Here is a 14,398-nt window from a genome sequence, read left to right as displayed (position 1 = left end):
AAAATAATTGTTATCTGAACAAAGCTTAGTTGTTTTGTATCTATTTTCTTTGAACAATTCATATTCTAAGTTAACAAATAACTTTATCATATCTTCGACTTGTTGAATGTTTTGAAATTTTGAGTTCAAGTGACATTGACTGTGATAATGATGTTAACAACAAACGTGAACTGTGTATATTGCACGTGTATTTGTTATAACTGCACGGACTTTCTGTAGGAAGCTGTTTTGTACCCGAATGCTAAAATATAAACAGTCCCCTTTAAAACGTATGCAGTTCTGTTGTTAACGTTAAATTTAAGGGGATTTGTGTCGTCATCATTACCGAAGGTATGATTCGTCTCCGTAACCGTACCTACTATCATTGCAACAAATGAACCCCTCTCTGATCTCAGTTTAATATTTGTTCGAAAAAAGAAAAGGAAGGAAAGAAAAATTTCAGTTAATTTAGAGTAACGAGTTTCACTTCTGTGCATTCTCGTATTTCATATCCATGTTCTGTACGCTTTCTTTTTCCATAGCTTGTTCCACTGGGGAAAGAATAGAAACATATATCAATTTTTTGCCAAAAAATTCAAAGATTCGTCACTAGAATTATTTTAAAATCTTCTTGTGCACAGTGGGTACCACTTCATTTGCAAGTCTACTCTGTACTATAATGTTATTTCGCAGCTCACGTCGTTTCAATGTCCTGATAATCAGTTTTCCTGCAGAAAAGTCTTGTGTAATTTAGAGAAGAGTTTATTCTGGTTTAGTTTTTATTTTCAAATGTTTATTTTAAATAAAATTTATCTAGGATCTCAATTAAGTGGTTACTAAAATTCAGAGATTTCTTTATTTATCGTTTGACGTTTCATTTACAATGCTTGGCATTGGACCCATGTCTTTAATTCTCTCTGGAAGATATTTATTTTTATTTTTTGAACTAACTTTTTTTAAATTTTTGCCCTTCTTCATTGCGCTTTCATATCATGCTCCTAAAAGCCTGATTGTGTTGTTGGTTTTAATAATATCTCTTTTCGCAGTGTCTTTAAGGATTTAACAAACATTGTTGTGTTTGACGTCATGGAATGGGATCTGCTCCTCAAGGCAGACTCTTTAGCTTAATGTTTTACAAAATACTTACTCAAGCTCAATTCTATTTACAATTAAACTTTGTAAAATTGTTTAACTTTAGTGTCCGTCAATTTCTCTGTTATTTTTGCAAAAATTACAAATGGTTCTTTCCTTGGAAGTAAGAGATTTTTCCATTGTTAGTATCGAAGAAAGACAGTCCTTAAGACCCTATTTTTGTTGCTGGCTCAGCCATTTCTTTTTCTATGTTATTTTTCTCGTTTATTCCTTTGTGATAGACATCGGACCCTTCCTTACAGGCAAAGTGGTCCCAATTTAATTGTCTCTCCTTTTTAAAATGCAAACCTCAAATCGCGTACCCCTTTTGTTTTATTTGACTTCTTTGGTAGGTTCTGCAATTAGGCAACTGCTACTCTAAGAAGTGGTCCCTTGTTTTTAGGCTCATAAATCCCTTCTCCTGTGGATGGTCTCAGTTGATGGACAACATTTTTCACAAGAAAGAAAAGAGACCAGTCATAAACCTTTTGCCATAAAATTTCTTCGTAGTTTGTCGTATGTAATCATAAATTCTTTGTGAGATTCACTGTTGCTGTATTTGTCACAAGCTTTCACTAGTCTTGCTGTAAATCTTGAAATAACTAATTGTCTGAAATTCCCTAATTTAGATTCATGGCAAATGTCTCTTCGATTCTGGTTGCTCTATCTTCCTCTCTTCCTTTCATTACCAATTTTGGCCATGCTTTTTGTTGATAAATTATTGTTGAAGATTGTTTTGTTCGATTTTATCTTTGTTGTATCCAAATTCGCTCTGTTTTATTTTTAAAGTTTTCTGTTCAATTTTGAAAGTTTATTACTGTTAGTATTGATACTGATACTTCATCCTCTATCTTCAAATCAAAATTGATGCCTTCTAAATACCTTGGGTGAATTCAAATAAGGGTCTAATTTCAGGTCCCATTTCATCCCAAAAATTTTTTGTGAATTTTTGGGTAAACCGAACTTTATTTTGACTATCATTAGGTGTGGAATCAGGAAATATAGCTCGTCAAGCTCAATGGTTGGGCTTAAACCCGAATTTTGACCGTCAAGTGTATCACTTCCATCAATTTGCTCTAATTTTTTCTGACTTCTCCGATTTTCGTCTTAAAAATCAAATATAACATCTTTCATTGAAAATATTGTCTTAAATTTTCATTGAAACATTGTTGAACACTATACCAAAACATGATTTTTTAAATTGAATCATTATACATCTTGCGGAATAGAGAAAATAAGAGAAAAATTGATTAATCGCATGATGGAGTTTGCTACTTTGGGACATTATTTCTTCCGGTCTGAGTGCGCACTGACCTTCCTCGACAGGGAAGAAAGCCCAAGTTTAGAGAAATTTGCAATATAAAGTGGATAAAAAATTGAAGTTTTTTTCTACCTCAAGCAACAAAAATTACAATTCCCCGGAGACCATTTAGCATACCCCGCGAAATGAAGGGGTTTTTAATGGAACCAGTAATCCTAGCTTCAACAGTTTAGAGCCTGGTCTCCTTTGGACGCCACAGCTTTCGGAATGCAATCCACTCCAGTCTTGTAGCTTGATGCAAAAATTTGAAAACTGTCCAACTTTTGCTGATTTTGTCGCATTCGTAACATCTTTGTAAGAAAACATCGCTACGCTCTAGCAAACGCAAGCCGTGTTGCATTCCTCAGAAGTCAGGCTAGCTGAGGGTGCCGCGTGCGCTGCGCAGCTGTCACAAGTTTTCTTTTACCTCAAGGAACTTTTTTAACTCTCAAGAGATGAAATTGCATACTCAACGAACTGAAGGAATTCCGAGTGAGGCCTCTGATTCCATGATTTACCTTTACCCTAACAATCTAGTTCAGAATGCTGCGTGCCGATGCCTGCAGTTTTATTTGACGTCCAGCAACTATTTACCTGTCAAGGGATAAAATTTCATTCCAATAATATAAAAAAAACTGTTTGTGTTAGTTTACTGATTAGCCATCCATTGTCTAATTGGTGAGCAATTGCGAATAATGCCAAAGAAAATGAAAGAAATAAAAATGAACCTAAATACCAAGATAAATAAATAAGATAAGGGAAACAAAAGCTTCGACCAACTATAATTTTTTTCCTTTTTCGTCTCAATTAGGAAGGAGTTATAGTTAGTATTAGGACAGTTGTTACTTCATAAAAAAATATTTTGGAGAGAGGATTTCCTTCTCCTTAAAATAGCTGGCAAATTTTAGTGGGTGGAGGCATTCCAATGAGAAACGTGCTTGCTCTCTTAGTTCTCCTTGCAGCAGCCCTGATGACACCTCCTCTCCTGGTATGACTTTTAAATGCAATAATATTTCAGCTCCGCATTTCAGGATTTTCTGAATTGTGTCTATTAAATTATGTTAAATCGTATCTTGGTCTTGAACGAATTGGGAAAGAAATAAATGTAGTGCAAAGACTACAGAGGAGAAAAAAAGAAATGAAACCATAAGAAATTTGGGAACATGAAACTTTGAAATTATTTAATTTTCATTTGATTTTTACATGGTTTATGACAGTATATAAAATATTACAAACTAAAATAAAAAAGGCATCCGGACTTCATGATAATTTCAACATAAGCATGAGATGTTAACACTTTCGACGAAGCGCCTTTAACTGGAAGGAATCTGCACTCCAAATCTTCTGAAACCAAAAATATAGAATTAATTAAATGAGGTTTCAGATAAATGCAAATTGTAATTCAATTATAATAATGATTTATTATCATTCAACATGTCCATTTTTTAAGGTATTCCAAGAGGAGAAAAAGATAGATGGAGATAAAGAGAAGCACAGAAAAAGAGAGAGATGAAGGGAAATTTGTCTTGTAAAAATATTAAATTAAATTATTTAAACTTTCATTTTATACGGAATTGCCATGTTTAGTCCTGAAATCAATTGTTCATTGGTCACTTTGCAGTGAGACATTAATAATCCTAGAAATCTGGAGAATTTAATCAATCATTATTGAACTTGGGAAAAATTAATTCAAAAGGATAATGATAGTTGTGAAAACGATACAGCTTGCCCTTCTTGACGACAATAATTGAGTTTTGTCACAATATTGAATTTTATTAATTTTCCTAAATTTTGAAAAATGAAAAAATAAAGAATTAGGTAAATATTAGCTGTGTTTAGTACTTGACTCTGCTAAGTTCATAAAATAAAGCTTAAAATTGTTGAAATGGGAAGAATTAATTGAAAATTTTATTTTTTTCAACACTATTATTGACATGATTATGCATGAACTGAGTTTAGCAGGAAGTAACCTACTTTAAACATTATTTTACAAACAATACATCCTCCATTGATTTCCCTGTAAAAAAAGCACTAGGCATGATTTTATATAAATCTCTATGTACTTAGTTCCTTAGTAGGAAACTGGCGTATGAAAAGGTTCATCAACTCTGAGCATGCATTACTATGGAGTAACTGAAGATGATATTGAGTATTACTTATTTCAAGATGTAGATTTTTATTCGGGGGTTTTACTCAATTTGGGATTTTGGTTTTCTTTTCCTTTGGGTTGTTTTCTTGGGGGCTGGGTTGGAGGAGGCAGGGGCAAGCTGAAGTTCTTCATTAGTATTGGGCATATCGGAGTTTTCAGTTCGGATTTTTGATTTCGGTTTTTTCTTTCCTTTGGTTGTTCTCTCAGGGGCTGGGGTGGAGGAGACAGACTGAACTTTCTCATTGATCTCATTGCGTTCTTCAAGGATGACCAGGGGGCTATCTATGTTTATAAAACTGTTAAGAAAACTTTGCTGAAATGAAAAGAAGGTATTTTACCCCCCTCCCTACAAACCAATGCAAGACAAAATGGAAAAGACAGAAAAAAAGGAAAATAGATAAAGCAAGTATGGTAAGTAAAGGATACGAGGAACACTGAAGTGCTGCTGAATGAAGGGTTCGCCGTTGCCAGATGGGAAATGAGAACAACGTGAGGAGCCTATACAAATTTTGCATGACAAGGCTCTTCTACCTAGTTCATCAACTTTGTTCCTGCACCAGGTCAGTTGTCGCAGTGACATGGTGTCAGGAACAGTTTTAAGAGATGCTGGGAGGGACGCTTCAACTTCCTCGATGTCTTGTTGAGGAATAATGAAAGTTAGTATTTTTAGGCTTGAGGTTGCTTCAACAAAAGTTTTGGCATCAATCACATCAAATTTTCGGCAGTGAACCGCAAATTCTGCCGTCCTCTTCACAGTGCCTCCCACTCCATCTGCTGCTCCCTTGCCGTGGCCAGGTTCAGAAAAATTCCAGGTAGCCTGGTAAAAATTTCTTTCGATACAACATTTTTGAAATAAAAAAAAATTGTACTTGTTTCGGTACTGAGTTGTGGGACCATCACTAAAAAAATGAATGATTTCAATGGCCTCATAATCTTTTTTTAACATGTCAAGAACTGGCCCTAAATGCGCCCAAATCGCAGGTGCATCGTGGCGGCAACAATCTGAGACAGTGCAAAAGGAAATTTGTTTTTCCCCTCCTTTTAAATAAACAACACCAGTGTGCAGGGAAACTTGTTGCTGTGACGCACCAAAATGCCGACTTTGGACCTCCTCATCGTACTTTGTTGCAAAATTCTGGGACCAATCTATTATTATGACACATTCATTACCTCTTGTTTGCTTAACAATATCTTTGAAAAAAACTTTTTGATGATAATCTGTATAAACATGTTTCAGAAAAAGTGGTAAACGCTCATTTATAATTTCGATCAAATTCTCTCCAGTGTCTCTCTTTTTCTCTTTCACTGTAATTTTACTGACTCCACTATTCGATGTTACTTCGCTCAATTTTTTCTTGATCCACTGATCATATGGTATTAAATGAGAGCTTTTTATTATTGTTTGATCTATCACAGATGAAGGTACAATTTTCACATTGCACTTTTTACATTCGCCAAACATACAAAATTTACTGTCTGCTTTACAAGAAACCTTAGCTACTAATTCGCTTACACTTCGGACGTTCCTAAGATATTTTTGCCTTATGAGTGGCTTTAAAATTAATTCAAAATTGGCATGTTTTGCACAACGACATGTGTTGCGGTCACTTTCTTTTGGAGGGACAACCCAAAATGGTTTTAATTTTAGAAATGTTACATATCCTACTTTTACATCATATTTCTCTACAAACTTTTTATGGAGATTCTTAAGTGAATCCCTGAGGAACCGTCTCTGTTTTTGAACTTTACGTCTGGTGATGTACTGTTTCTTGCCAGGCGTCATTACAGAAACTTCATCATCTTCAAAAAAATGCATAACTGTGGATTTTAACTTTACAAATTTACTGGAACGTTTCAATTTTGACCCTATTGACATCACTTTGCCTCCATATTTTTTGCGCAAGTAATACGACGAAATTTTTCTCCTCTGAAGCTCTTTCTCCATGCCGTATTTTTTACAGACCATGCCGCCTATCGACTTTGCGAAATTCCTCTTCTGGACTAAATTCTTACACTCTCTACTGTTTTTTCTGAGTTGCTTCTCCAGAGCTTGCCCGAAAAGAAGTTGGCGTTTAACTTCTTCTTTCCCGGCAGAGATAATTTGTCTGACTACTTTTTGAGGCGAGTCGGTTTGACTGGACTGATTTGACTGATTTTGGCTGACTCTTTTCCGGACAGCCCTTTGCCAACGTTTTTTGTACTTCTGACTTAACCTTTTGTAAAAATGTACTTGCTGCTCTAGAATTTTGATTCTACCTAATAACTTATCTCTATTTCTACGGGCTATTTTCTTGCCAAGAATTAACTGGCGAGACGGGGTTTTTGAATTTACAAGATTTGATGGGCACGATGTTGTTGCCGAGAGGGCTATGGACTCCCTTACAGAATTTTGAAAAACAGGAGTTGGACCAATGGACCTACATGTGGTGTTTGGACTTGAGTTCAAGGAGGGTGGGGGAGGAGCCGAACAAGATACAATTTCGCTGGGACCTACTATTGCACAAACATCAACTGCGGAATAGAGAGGGTCTGCACCAAGTGATTCAAATTCAGAATTCGATTCATTTAAAACAGAATCATCATTTACCACTGGAATTTTATGGACTTCCTGTGATTTCCTTAGCCTTTGTCTCTGTTTTTGATTTTTCCACATCTGACGTTTCGCGAATTTCTCCTCATCAGACATTTTGTTAACAGTTTTGAGCAGACCTTTTGAAGATCTTGCTTGATAATACTTCTTATTCTTTAGCTTTGTTTGTAGCACTTTGTCTGGATTATTGAGGACAAGCTTTTCTCTGTATTTTCTTTTCCTATCTCTGTCCCGTTCTCTTTTCTTCGCTTCGTCCATTACAATTTCCTACGGACAAACAAAGTTCTATATAAAATTTTAGGCAATATTTTTGTATTAATTAAAGTTGTTAGGTGTAATTCTGACACTTAGTTGTGAAGAGAGAAAAATAAACCAAAAATTTTGTTTTTTCTTGAAATTTGTCTCAAAATTATAGAAAATTAAAAAAAAAAACCCAGGAAAAGCCCCAATTATTGTAAGATGTCTTATGATAACGCATTACCCCCTTCTTAGGTTGAATCTTTTTGAAAAATTTTGCTTCCTAGTGATCAATCACAAATTAAAAAATTAAAAAGTATAAAACTAGGTAAACGAAACATTCAGCTCACCTTTTTTGACATAATCAAGCAGCATTATCTATTATCAGCAATATCTGAGTATTTAGGAATGCAGTTATAAACATTTGGGAATTGAAAATGCTAGTAAATCTCATGCCGCTTTACGGTAAGCAGTTGAAATTCTTTTTTAAAAAAAAACCAGTTTTTCTATAGGAGCTACTTAAAAATCTGATCTGCAATGCTTAGGGCACAGAATTGCTAAAATAAGATGCAGTTGTACGTCCACTAGCATAGAGTTAAACAAACCACTTGTAACTTATTCTGTTTCCACTACAAAGAGTTTTCTGTCAAAATCCTTCAACCGATTGTTTTACCTGACTCGTAAAAACAACCCATCTCCTTAAAATGACGCTACAGTGGGCTCATGATCAGTTCATGTGAGGGGTTATTAATAAATAAAATATTCAGCTCACCTCTTATTCTATAATCAAAGTAGAACATGAATTTGTCAGGATTCTTTTAAAATAAGTGAACCAGACTGCTCGTAACTTATTATTTAAGACTCGCAGAGAATTTTCAGTCAAAATCACATCCTTAATTTTTTTGCCCGAATCAACTATCCATGTCACACGTCCACAAATGAAAAAAACTGTGGAGTTTGTATCAAACCTTTAGTAGGTCAAAATTTGTTTCAGGTGTAAGAAAGGGTAATATAATAAAATTGTGTACCTACTTGTTAAAAATTTGAGTAGCCCACCACGATTCTTCTATCAGAAAAGGTGTCAGTAAATGCTTAGCTGCAGATATGGCAGCTTTCCTTACTTCTTGAAAATGTAGGTTGAATCTCCAAAATTTCAAATAGGTAAATCACGTCCTTGGCTTCTGCAAATCATGCTAGCTGTAGACTTTTCTGCTATTTCAGGCAACCAAGATATCTCAGGACCTGTTGGAATGCATTAACAGTGAGCTAAATAACTGGGAACTTTCCATTTTTTGTAACAAGAAAAAATTTCATAACTCAGTGGCAGGCTCTGAAATCTTATGTTTCACACATCCTTCGCATAAAGTTACCTTTGAATGTTCAACTATGATACTCTCATCATCCCATCTTGCCAGCGGATTCATTGATTGACCAGTGACAGTCAAATGAGAAAGAATATTTTAATTCATGTCATTGCAATAGCATTCCTACAAAATGCATGTTATCATTTCATACCAAAGAAATTAGGTAAAAAAGAGAACAAATCGAGCGTCAGGACTACGGACAAGAAGTGATGAGTCCAAGTGATACATTAGACTAGAAACATGCGTTGGGTCCTTCTCGATGAAACTGTGGGATGATTTGTGAAATTTGTTTCAACTCAAATGGAGTTAATATTGCAAACAAATGAGTATGAAGGTATATTGTGTGGGTAACAATAGCTCCATCATGTATGTATCAAGTTCTCAGGGACGTTAATTGTCTTCTTGTTACAATTTTCTAAATTTTCCTCTAACTGATAATAATTCTCTAAAAAAGGATGATTTGTGTAGAGTTTACTTACTCAAATATTTTCAGATTATGCTTCACTTCACACAAACAAACAATTATCGAAACAAAACTTCCGAGAGGCACTTATTCATCAGGGTTCCCCTGATGGTTTGATCAAATGTTGGGTTAGAAATGTTAGGTAAAGAATAAGCTGATATTATCACACATTTATCAGTGTAATTAAGTACAGAATTAATGTAAATCTATCACTAAATGACCTCCATTTCAACTCAAGGCCCCCTTTAAGGATTATTAATTACTTACGAGTTCATTTGAATTAAGCTTCCATCAGACGGACAAGGTGGACATAATGAGCTCTGTTCTACTTTGTCCACTCTGTCCCATTGTGGGACCGAGTGGACACGGGACCGAAGTGGACACGGGACCGAGTGGACATGGGACCGAGTGGACATAAGCTTTATTTTAAACTTGTCTTGGTAATTAAGACAAATATGATGCTTATAACTCGTAAAGTGTGGCTAACCCAACCTCAATAATCAGAAAAATATCAAGGTTTTCATGAATTAACACTTGAAGGGTATTTAAGAGCTGAAACAAATGTGGACATGTATGCTTTACGAGCTGTTACCTACCGTGTTTCACATTAGCTTTAGCACCTTTTCTCCTCTTTAAGGGCACAAAACTTTAAAATCTTCGTCTTTCCAGCAAACTACAACATAATAACAACCTTATCACAACATAAACAGATGACACTGACGAAAGCGCTACGCAGCGGAAATTATTCAAAACCCGTGACACCGTTGCCAAGTCACGCGCACTGTTGCCGGGGACAAAGATTTAAACGCGTGAGAAAAGTTTTTGAAATAGTAAAACGTGTTTTATACTATTATTTCTCAAATTCAAAATCATTACCTTTCATCTCCGATAAAGTTTTCCCAAGTAATCGCTCTAGCTATGCTGCAATATCGATTTAAAGTCAAGAACCGGGCACGGGGGACACGCAAATTTGGGACAAATGAAGGCAATCTGCACATTAAAAATTGTGCTAAATTTGTATTTTAGTCCAAAGAAAGTGGAAAATAGCATGTAATAGTCAAAAATAGTTTGGAAAATGAGAAAAAAATTTACTCTGCTCATGGTTCTCAGATTATGACGATTAAAACAGCTGGGGACACCAGATTAGACGCTTATTTGAAAGCACCCACCTCTGTAGATTTCCCCCAATTGTTCATTCACCACCATAATTTAAACATTTTAACCAGAATCGCATTTTTAAATGCTTCAGTCTCTGTGTTGTCTGAATTTTACATTGTCTAGTTGTCCGTTTTTGATTCCACATTGATTCTTACCAATTTCATGGAAAGACGAAGATCAGTTTGAGGTAAAGTATCAAATCCATAGATAGTTTGTTACTGCTTTTATAAAATCCTGAAGTCCAGAGAATTTTTCAATAATTTAACATTTGATCAATCATGATGAAAAACAAGTTTCTGTTACCGTCGATCAAATTATTCCTTGCCTTCTTCTGTAGAAACATCAGTGACTTACCTAAATTTTTCAAATCATTTGTGTTTACTTTTAAATCATTGACTTGTCAATGTTTAGCGCACATTTGGATGTATGTACAAGTATAAGGAAAAAATGATCCTTGCATTTTATTGTAGATAAGATTTTATTAAGTGTCGTGTTAATGCCTCCAGGTTTTGCTTCTCTCTTCTTTGATGGAATGTCTCAAGGGTAAATCCAGGTATCATATGAACGGTGGCATAACTGAAACTGTGCCTGGATTTGCTCTCATTTTTAGGTGATGCAAAAAATTGAGATGACCCCCTTTCTAAATACTCACCCTTAGGAAAGAAGACTTTGCAAATTGAAATAGATCATTCATGAAGAGGTTTAAAAAAATTCTCTCGTCAAAAACTTCGTTTCTTAAAGTTATATTCCATTAAACCCCTCTAACTGAGAATTCAGAAGTTTTTTTTTTTCTCGCTCTGCGCCTGTTATTGCATTCAGACAGAAGCCAAGATCGCAATATGGCAGTGCGTTTCTTTAAAATGAAAGTATAATTAAATGGCCAAGAATCAATGAACAAACCAATCAGTATATTTTTGTATCAAATCGTCTATTTTTGAAGAAGAAAACCAAATTGATAAAGAGAGTGTATATGTATTTTTATACTTTAGCTTACTAGCTTTAAAATTGTTATATGTACGTCTGTAAAATGTACTCTTGACTCACAACTATCGATTAAATTTTTTGTCCTTTACAAGTTAATCTTGACTTCTTATTGTCCATATCTCTCCTCCCTCCTAAGTTCTTACAGGTTTTATCTCCCTAAATATGCCCTTACTTAGTATCAACCAAAGTTACTGACTAGTATCGAAATAAAATTTTGTTTCTTTAAAAAAAAGTATAAAAAAGTTAAAAATTGTATAACTGATGAATTATAAACCTAAATAATTTAAAAATGTATAGGCAGGGAAGGGTGGTTTAAAAAAAAAAATTCAAGAATTCAGAGCTAGGTAGTCTTCTTACAGGGAAATAATAAAGCTTATGAAAGAAAAAAATTCAATGCACATACAAGAAAAGAATTTAATAAATAAAAAAATAAAACATTTATTCTGACATCCACATCGCAAAATCAGTCCAATGGCATGGGTTTGATTGCATCTTTGCTTTATAAGTATTGCTGTTGCTGTTTCGTCTGTTACAGTAAAGTACAGCCAGGCACTCACTACTAGTGGGAACTCAGCCGATGGTTGCTAACAGTTCAATTGAGAGGCTTGGAGGACAAGGTGCGTAAGTGCACTTTTTGAAAAAATTGAGTTATGAATATGATTTCTAGTAAAACTAGTTTTAATGCATATTCTGTGAAAAATTCGCTCCCCAATTCCAATTCTGCACTTTTGCGCCTTGTCCTCCAAGGTATCCCAAGGGGGGCAAGGGGGTATGCCCCCTGACCGCTACGCGGCCCAACCCTCCTTGGGCGCTTCGCGCTCTCAAGGCCGCTTCGCGAATCGCAATTCTAGTATGAAATAAGACAAAGCTCTAGAAAACAATTCATCGGCGACCATATTAATGATTGTGGGGTGAAGCGGTTCATTTATTTTTGGTAATTCATACGGAAAGGGAGAAGATATATGTGTAAAAAAAAAATTCATAAAAGTGTCCATTTCTGAATACGCGTTTGTTCGTGTGAACACGGCTTTAGATCGACTCGCCCGGAATTTGGGATTGCGGGTGTACCAACTGCTCAAGGAGGCCGTTGTTTTCAGGGCTGCCGATTCGTGAGTAATTACTCACATCGTGAGTAATTTGAGCACCGGTGAGTAAAACGTGAGTAATGAGTAATTGGTGAGTAATCCGACGATCCGTGAGTAATCTATGGAACGCCGTTAGTGTCAAAACCCTTTTCTTGCGCGCGCGGAATTTTTTCTGGCGCGCGGAATTTTTTTTCGGCGCGCGGAAAGAAAAAACCCGTTTTCGATGAAAATCTCTGAATTTCCGGATTCCGCGCCGGTATTCGATATATTTGCGCCGTTTGTGTCAAAACTATTTTTTCCGGCGCGGCGCTCCAAATCTGTTCCGCGCGCGGACTTTTCGATATATCGATTCCTGCTCGCCGCCGGCGCGGCGCTCCGAAATCTGTTCCGCGCGCAGAATTTTCGATATATCGATTCCTGCTCGCCGACTGTTTTTTCCGGCGCTGCACCAGAAAATAATTCCGCGCGCCACTTTTTCGATATATCGATTTTTCTGCGCGCGGAGAATATTATCTCTCTTTTGAACGATTTCCATTATCGATCCTCTGCGTGACCCTGCCGTATGTGGGTCGTGTAAACAAACGCAGATTGATAACACAAATGATCCAAACAACTCGAAATCTCTTAATTTTAATTAATTTAAATCCATTTTCGACTTCAACCAAGCATTTGGCAATAATATTCATCGTATTTTACAACCTGGAGCCACGGCCTATCGGCTCATTTTAAGGTGCATTCTGAAAATCAGTTTTACAAGTCCAATGTCCAAACCCAGACTTTCTTCTTTCCCTTTTTTTTAACCATTCTCTTTTCACTTTCGCCTCAAATCAAATGTTTTGCAGTTTTTTTGTCTTAAGTAAGTGGTCCTGAATTCATTCAAGAGTTAGAAGTTAACGATTTATTTAGTATGATAGCCTTTTGACCTCTTAAGCTTTATCGATATGATCTCATGTAGTTCGAGGTTTCTTTGGCCCAAACCAAGTGATTACTTACACATCTGATGTGAGTCTTATGGCTCTTCAAATTCGCAGTGTAGAATTAAATCAGAGACTACAGTTACTTAATCCAGTTCTGCTCTCTTGTTCAATGTTTGTCATACGTGTTTGTTCGGTGACCACTGTAGTGCATATACACAGTTATGCTATCGGTACAGGTATTATTTCTTGTTTTCTACAGTCAGGACTTTCTCTTAAGCGCAATAATTTACCAAAGAAATTCACCTAGTTGCGTAAATAATTTGGTGTATAGATATTCTGTTAATGTCTCCTTGCGGTGATGCAAAGTTTCTGAGATCTGTCATAAGTGGATTTTGCATTTGGACGGTCACTCTTGCCTGATAAAATTACTGCTCTAGCAACTTCAAATTTATACTTTGATCTCTGATTCATCACTAAATGACACTCGTGCGGGGTCATTTATCTTTAATCAGTTCAAAGCTATTTCGACAATGAATCATCAAAGGTCCGATTGAAGAAGGAATTTTCTGGTGAGTGCTGCGGCTGAACCGACATCACAACTCAACTTTCAAAAGCATCAACTTATAAAAATTTATGAGGAAGTGGTAATGGTAAGTGGAAATCATGGTAGTGCTCGCTTCTTTCTTAAGCAAATTGTGCGCTCAAAATTTCAAAATCTACTCACCTGCATGTATATTTGAAGAGGAATACGACATGATATGTAGCAGGCTACACTTCATCTATTAATAATACGTAAATATGTCTTCCGAGCATTCTTAGGAAACTTCCACAATTTTTAGTTTTGTTCCTGAGAGAAAATTTTGAGATGACTCTGCTGGTATTCCCAGTGTCTTTTCAGAAATTTTGTACTTCGCAGGTATCATCAAATACTTAAGTATCAACAGATATTGTAGAAGATAGAAAATTTATTTGAGGATTCCTGCTAGTATGTTGTGTTTCCTGCAGCAACAAGGCTCATCACATTTCATGGAATGAAGTAAT

The 14,398-nt window shown here is 35.7% G+C and overlaps 1 protein-coding gene across 6 annotated transcripts; it reads right to left on the bottom strand.

The window, feature by feature from the left end:
* Window positions 1-3,564: 3,564 nt before the first annotated feature.
* Window positions 3,565-10,255, bottom strand: LOC109035651 (uncharacterized). 6 transcript variants are annotated; one of them, XR_011900626.1, is made up of 4 exons: window positions 9,810-10,235; window positions 8,419-8,628; window positions 7,147-7,416; window positions 3,565-3,751 (listed from the first exon to the last, which is right to left on the bottom strand). XR_011900626.1 is itself a non-coding variant. In XM_072305006.1 (4 exons), exons 3-4 carry the CDS (start codon window positions 7,405-7,407, stop codon window positions 3,701-3,703), a joined length of 315 nt encoding a protein of 104 aa, XP_072161107.1. In that variant the 5' UTR covers window positions 7,408-7,416; window positions 8,419-8,628; window positions 9,810-10,255; the 3' UTR covers window positions 3,565-3,700. The 6 variants fall into 6 exon arrangements, 3 of the variants coding, with proteins under 3 accessions (XP_072161107.1, XP_072161109.1, XP_072161108.1); XM_072305006.1 differs by having other exon boundaries at window positions 3,565-3,754; window positions 9,810-10,255; XM_072305008.1 differs by lacking the exon at window positions 9,810-10,235 and adding an exon at window positions 9,481-9,803 and having other exon boundaries at window positions 3,565-3,754.
* Window positions 10,256-14,398: the final 4,143 nt, after the last annotated feature.

The sequence above is a fragment of the Bemisia tabaci genome, chromosome 10 (genome assembly GCF_918797505.1).
Source record: "Bemisia tabaci chromosome 10, PGI_BMITA_v3".
Lineage (NCBI taxonomy): Eukaryota > Metazoa > Arthropoda > Insecta > Hemiptera > Aleyrodidae > Bemisia > Bemisia tabaci.
This window is presented reverse-complemented; position numbering and strand designations above follow the sequence as displayed.